The 6,332-nt window shown below is 35.4% G+C and overlaps 1 protein-coding gene across 2 annotated transcripts; it reads right to left on the minus strand.

Moving 5' to 3' along the window:
• Nucleotides 1–230: 230 nt before the first annotated feature.
• LOC136204205 (protein POLAR LOCALIZATION DURING ASYMMETRIC DIVISION AND REDISTRIBUTION-like) lies at nucleotides 231–5,588 on the minus strand. Of its 2 annotated transcripts, XR_010675079.1 has the most exons (5): nucleotides 5,157–5,588; nucleotides 4,944–5,070; nucleotides 2,930–3,206; nucleotides 758–1,686; nucleotides 231–293 (listed from the first exon to the last, which is right to left on the minus strand). XR_010675079.1 is itself a non-coding variant. In XM_065995418.1 (4 exons), the coding sequence occupies exons 1-4, from the start codon at nucleotides 5,506–5,508 to the stop codon at nucleotides 1,384–1,386; spliced, it is 1,059 nt and encodes a 352-aa protein (XP_065851490.1). In that variant the 5' UTR covers nucleotides 5,509–5,588; the 3' UTR covers nucleotides 303–1,383. The 2 variants fall into 2 exon arrangements, 1 of the variants encoding a protein (XP_065851490.1); XM_065995418.1 differs by lacking the exon at nucleotides 231–293 and having other exon boundaries at nucleotides 303–1,686.
• Nucleotides 5,589–6,332: the final 744 nt, after the last annotated feature.

The following is a 6,332-nucleotide window of genomic DNA, read 5'->3' on the forward strand; positions in this document are numbered from 1 at the left end:
AGAAATCCCTTTTAGATTTATCGAACGATGCTTTTAATTGAAAAAGCTGGAAAAACAATACCAAACTAACCCTAAGTTCCTCTTAAACGATCCAATTATGTATGTGATTCTGACTATCGAAGATGGAAAATTATAAATTTTGTTCATGGTAAATACAGCACAAGCAACACCTAAACACAGTTATCACTTGATAACATTAATAAATAACTAAAACAAAAGAACAATACTTTGCACTCTGAAAATTTTCCCAATTCTTTCAATCAATATATGTATTAACATTCTCAGTTTCCATTCTGCAATACAAATCAGACACTGAAATTAACGTTTCAAGAGCAAAAGAACTATCATGAAACACCAATTACAGTAAGTAATAAAAGTTCATTTTGTACCAATTAAACAATTCATCTTTGTATCACGTAACAATAAAGTCATTTTGAACATTTTCAGACCAAATTCTCGCTAAAAAACCCGACTAGGACCCTTAGCCAATTCAACCGGACACATAAGCACCAGATGTATTAATTTAACGTCACAAGACACTCATTTACTAAATTAATTAGATCAACTAAAGTTAAATGAAGGTTAGATAAGCGTCCTAGTCAGCATTTTCAGATGAGAATCGAGCATGAAACTGTTGAAAGTGACTTTATTGATACAAAATTCAAAATTCTTTTCTAGATTTCAAAATGAATTTCTATAACCTTGTTGACTTGATAAACATCTCAAAGATTGTCACACATATGATATGATATGATACCTTAACATGGAAGAAGATGTTGATTATGGAGTTAAATGCAGTGTTCGCCATTGAACTTCTATGGTTGTCTTAAAATATTGACTCAACTTCAATTTGTCTTAGTAAAATCATTCAATTCTGAATTTTATATCTCAATAAAATCACTCCGGCGACTTCAAAAGCAAAAAGACATTGGAAAAGTGGCATGACCGCCACATCAGCAACAGTCAACTTTCACCGTTGAAGAAATAGGGTAGATGATTCAATCAAGCTTGCTTCGTTACTTCGTTCCGACGACTTTCTGTTCTCTTATGCTATTACTTCACGGTCTAATGAAGAGAAGTCTAACCTAAACGAATAGAAAGAAAAGAAAGGGGAGTCTAGTCTTACTGGAAAGGGAAGGTAAGGAAGAAGCTTATCTATTAGACAAAGACGTCAGTCACTAATGAGAGACTTCAAGAGCCTGAAACGACATGTGGCTGCCACCTAGATGACTCGTGGAAATCACGTGTCGTTTCAATCAACGATGAAAGTTGACTAGTGTTGACATGGAAACCACATCACTGAGACAAATTGAAGTCGAGTGACCATTTTGAGACAACTATGTGATTTCAGTGACCAATGATGCATTTAACCCATTGACGATGCTAGGAAGCGAAAAAAGAGGGATCGGTAGAATGTTGTGAAATGATCTTTGCTGTATCTCTCCACCAAGCAACCTCTAATTCTTTCTCATGAAGCTTGTGCTTAAGACATTCTAAAGCAGATTCAAGTTCTCTAATCTGTTCTTGCTGTCTTGATTCTAGTAATTCATGCAACTTTCTCTCTAACACATGTGGAGGAACTCCATTGACAGATTCTTCCTCTTGATATGGAGGATCAATTACTTCTCCTCCATTACTCAAACCCTGGCTTATTGAGGAGGTTGTGTTCTCAATCTCATCATCCACCTGCCATTTTGACATACAATATAAGCTAATACATAAATTAGGTACAAATTTAACCCGAATAATAGATTTAGACTCTACGTATAAGTTAGCAGTAACGTTTTGTAGATTGAGCAATTTTAGACTCCATTAAACAGAAGATCTAACCTAAGTCTTCCTGTTAATTTGGTTCCACGCATTGTGGTTACTGGGGAAAAACAGATTTAGACTTCATGTATAAAACTGTGCAAGGTTAGTAGTAGTACTAACGTTTGCTTCCACGTGGATGCTAGCGGAGCTTAGGTTGCGCAGACATGAGATGAAACCAAATTAACAGGAAATGAAGATTTTATTGGGTTCGCCGTTAATGGAGTCAGAAATTGCTCCATATGCAAAACATTAGTACTAACTTTATACAAATTTAACCCTGTCGTATTGGAAAGAACAAATTTCGACTCTATGTATGAAATTGTGCAACGTTAGCACGTTAATTTGGTTCCATTTAAGGTACTAATTTAGCATTGTGGTTACTAGGGGAAAACAGATTTAGACTGCATGTATAAAACTGTGTTAGTACTAACATTTGGTTCCACGTGGATGCTAGCGGAGCTTAGGTTGTGCGGATATGGAACCAAATTAACGGGAAATGAGATTTCATTGGATTCAATATTAATGGAGTCTGAAATTGCTCCATCTACAAAACATTAGCAGTAACTTTGTGTATTTGTGTACGTGGAGTCTAAATATGATCTCTCCCAATAACCATAAGGCTCATTTTGTACTTTATCTCTACATAAATTAATTTTTGCATATAGAAAGTCCTAAAATGAGTATATAATCCATGTCACATGGAAACAGAAACGGATATGGAAACTGAAACACGGAAATAACATTTGTATTAAACAATAAAATATATATATATATATATTTTAGAAAAGATCATATAGAAGTAATTATAAGAATGTATGATTAATTTTCTTATATATGTGTATATTTAGAAAAGATCACATAGAAGTAACATAATAGCGGAAAAAGCAAAAAGATCTTTTCATTTTAAAAGTTCGTAGAAATATAAATTATTACGGATTTATTAAACATGTAATTACTAATTAGTATTGGTCCACTTCTGAAAACACATTGCATTCCAGGAAACAAGTTTTTAGATTTTTAAAACGAGTTTTCAAAACGAAATAAAATCCATTTACTGCATATTCTACAACATTAATTCACAGAACAGAAACAAATGAATTGATTCCAAAGATTCTACCTTTATGCTCACTTGCTCTGGAGGCTTCAATAGTTTCTCACTATCCAAGTGATGCTGCAAAAGTTCTAGCTCAGCTTCGAGTTCAGCCTGGAGGCGATCCATTCCTTCTTCTTCTTCTTCTAAACACTCTTCTCTTTCAGGGGTTTCACACTTGCAAGACTGGTCACAAATTGTAACTGTTGATGATTCAGGTAAACTTGGACTTCCCTGTGTATTTGCGAAGATGTTGTTTGGTTCAGACCGCATATTCAGCTCGTCCTTCTTAAGCAACTCGTCCCTGGTATTAAGAATAAGTCTGTTAGGAATTGGCAGTAAAAAACTTCATATACGGAACATGAAATTAGACACGCAATATGTGCTTCGGCTAATTTTGCATATATCCACCGATGAGGAGGAAGGACCGCATAATTCATCAGTAAGTAAATCCCATCCTTCAGCCAAGTCTAACTCTCAAGTCAATTGACGGCCCCTAACCAAATACTCGAGGATCAATGATGAGGGCATTACATCCATGAAGGAGGAGGATTCAATAAAACAGAGCCCACATGGTGTGTCGGACAGGAACACATCGTGTGGATCAAAAAGCAACCGCGAAGGAGGGGGAAGAACCCACACGGCGTGTGACTGGAAAGGGGAGGTTCTACTTCTTTTTTATTAATTCACACAGCGTGTGACTTCTTCGACATGCTGTGTGCTCAACGGATTTTCAATCCACGCAGCGTGTCAAACACACCACACACCGTATGACATAATCAACAAGTTCTTCCACTACTGCTTGGTGTCCTAATTACAAGCCTGTCACTACTTATTTACCTTTCTTGCCATTACATTATTTACTAGCTTGCCATTACTTAAATTTGTAAACTTTTTAGCCCTAAGGCTCTAAGTTCTGTTAGTTGTTACTTAGGGGCTTTTAAGTCTTTTCCAGCCTAGGGTTTAAGGGGTATGCAAACCCATCTTTTTGTAATGGATGTATTTTTTATCAATCTAAATCAAAAGGTTTGGGTTCTACCCATTTTGAATTATTTCCTTCAAGTTTAGCTTGAGAAGAATACCAGTCTTTATTTGGAATTGATATTCTTCTCAAGCTAAACTTGAAGGAAATAATTCCAAATGGATAGAACTCAAGCCTCATTTGGAGATGAAGTTTGATTTTGATTGATAAAAGATACATTCGTTACAAAAAGAAGGATTTACCGAAAGACTTAAAAACCCACAAGACACAACTAACATAACTTAGAGCCTTAGGGCTAAAAAGGTTACATATTAAAGTAATGGAAAGCTAGTAAATAGGACACCACGCAGAAATGGAAGAACTTGCCTATTAAGTCATGTCACAAGGTGTGGCGTGTTTGACACGCCTTGTGGGTTGAAAATCCGTTGAGCCACATGACATGTCGAAGAAGTCACATGCCGGTGTGAATTAATCAAAAAGAAGCAGATCCCTTTCCAGCCACTCGTGATGTGGGCTAACCATGTCGTGAGGGTTCTTTCCCCTCTTCTTCGCAACTGCTTTTCGATCCACAGGTGTTGCTATCCGACACGCCATGTGGGCACTATTGCGCTGACGCCTCCTTCTCCTTCATGGATGTGATGCCCTCATCAATCAATAGATCAAAGTTTGTTAAAAATCACACAATTTCTTTCGAACCAAGCACAAAGGACGGATAACTCCATAGATTTTGACAATAATGTTAAGTGCTTGTTTGTTTCAATTTTTTTGGAACTGCCTAACTGCAAAAGTAAACAGCTGAGACAAACGGGCCCTAAATCCGTGTCAAATTCCGAATAAAATGGAATTACAGACGGAAATTTTATGTTTAGAACGGAAATCCATGTCGTTAATTCTAATTTTTCTTTATCCCTGTCCCTCCGCCGCTCCTCAAATTCTATGAGACCAGATAAAATCTAACACATACGCATATCCAAGAACACAAGCTAATAAACAAACAACCCTTACTTATACATCTAAAATTTCAAACTCTTCGCTTGTAAAATAGTATTCTAGACATACCTTAACAAGCTCTCCATCTGCATCCTCATCTCTATCATTTTATGAAGCTCGTTTTTACTCGCTGCAAGTAGATACACAAGGCAACACCCAATTCCCAAATTGAAATTGGCGCAATCCGTACTCCGTCCTAGAATTTTAAGAAACAAATCACAGTTTCAGTTCATATAAATTTCAAATCAATACAACTGAGTTATTTAAAGAAAAATAACCCACCAGTCTCCGAGGAAGAAGAATCCCCTGAATTCCTCTCATTCAGGCCAATCGTCGAACAACTCGCCTTCGCAGTCTGATCATCAACTCGATTCTCATCTCCCTCTATCTTTACACTTTCCCCCGCGACTCTTTTCACCCGGCTCCGTCTCAACCTAGAAAGCCACCGAGTAACAATTTTCCGGAGGGAGGAACAGTTTATCCGCCTCCCGGACCGACCCATGAAATTCAAATCGTGGCGGTCTGTAATATCATGGTGATCGAATAAGATATCGGATATACGTAAGGGAGGGTGGAATTTGGGAGAAGAGAAAGAGGGGTTTAGGGAATTATTGAAATCGGGGAATGGATTCATGAGGAAAATGTGAATTTAGAAGAGGAGAGAGAGTAGAGGAATTAAATGCGGTGAGGGAGTGACAGAGCAAAGAGAAGAAGTTTGGGCGGTAAAGGTAAAGACTTGAAAAACAATCTGCAAATAATAGAAATTTTGTTTTTTTGTATTAAATCTTACCATATTTGCACATTATTCCTTTTTCTTTACTTATTTGGTTTTTTGGATTGACGAAGATGTTGATTTTCTTATTTATATGAGGGCAAAGTATAAAAAAATGGTTATGAAAAACGATCATTAGGCCACTGATCTTTCATTTTATTATTTATTTTCGATCTCATTAAACTCTTGACAAAAAAAATTAATTTTGAACATAAAATTTGGTTAACATACTATTATTCATTGTATCTGTATTTGGAATTTGTATTTTTTCACTGTTCGAAAGCAGTTTTGGATGTGTAACGTGGCTATAAGAAAACTGTAAAAACTTTAATTTAAACTGTAAAAACAATTTTTTTAATAATTTCAAATACAGATGGAGTTAATAACGTATTTTTAACAGAATTAGATCTTGATAATATACTAATTTGGTTATAAAGGGCTTAATGGGACTACAAATAATAAATGATCAGGGGCCTAACATATTCAAATAAATAATCAAGGACTTAATGAACTAAAAAATGAAAGATCATAGATCTAATGATGATTAAAAATTCTAATAAGCAATAGAAATATGTAGTATATTTTAAAAAAAAAAACAAAGTATTTAAAATTATATTATTAAATATTAATGATAATGAAAAGTATTTTTTAATTTTTTTTCAAATTACATTTTATATAACCCCAAA

Source organism: Euphorbia lathyris, chromosome 8 (genome assembly GCF_963576675.1).
Source record: "Euphorbia lathyris chromosome 8, ddEupLath1.1, whole genome shotgun sequence".
Lineage (NCBI taxonomy): Eukaryota > Viridiplantae > Streptophyta > Magnoliopsida > Malpighiales > Euphorbiaceae > Euphorbia > Euphorbia lathyris.

Bases quoted from the DNA above. Each gene is read 5' to 3' on its own strand.
- LOC136204205 (XM_065995418.1), bottom strand. From the start codon at position 5,508: ATGAATCCATTCCCCGATTTCAATAATTCCCTAAACCCCTCTTTCTCT. The intron at 5,071-5,156 runs GTGGGTTATTTT...TTAAAATTCTAG, and splicing joins TTCTTCTTCCTCGGAGACTG to GACGGAGTACGGATTGCGCC. The intron at 1,687-2,929 runs GTAGAATCTTTG...TCAAAATGGCAG, and splicing joins CAGAGCAAGTGAGCATAAAG to GTGGATGATGAGATTGAGAA.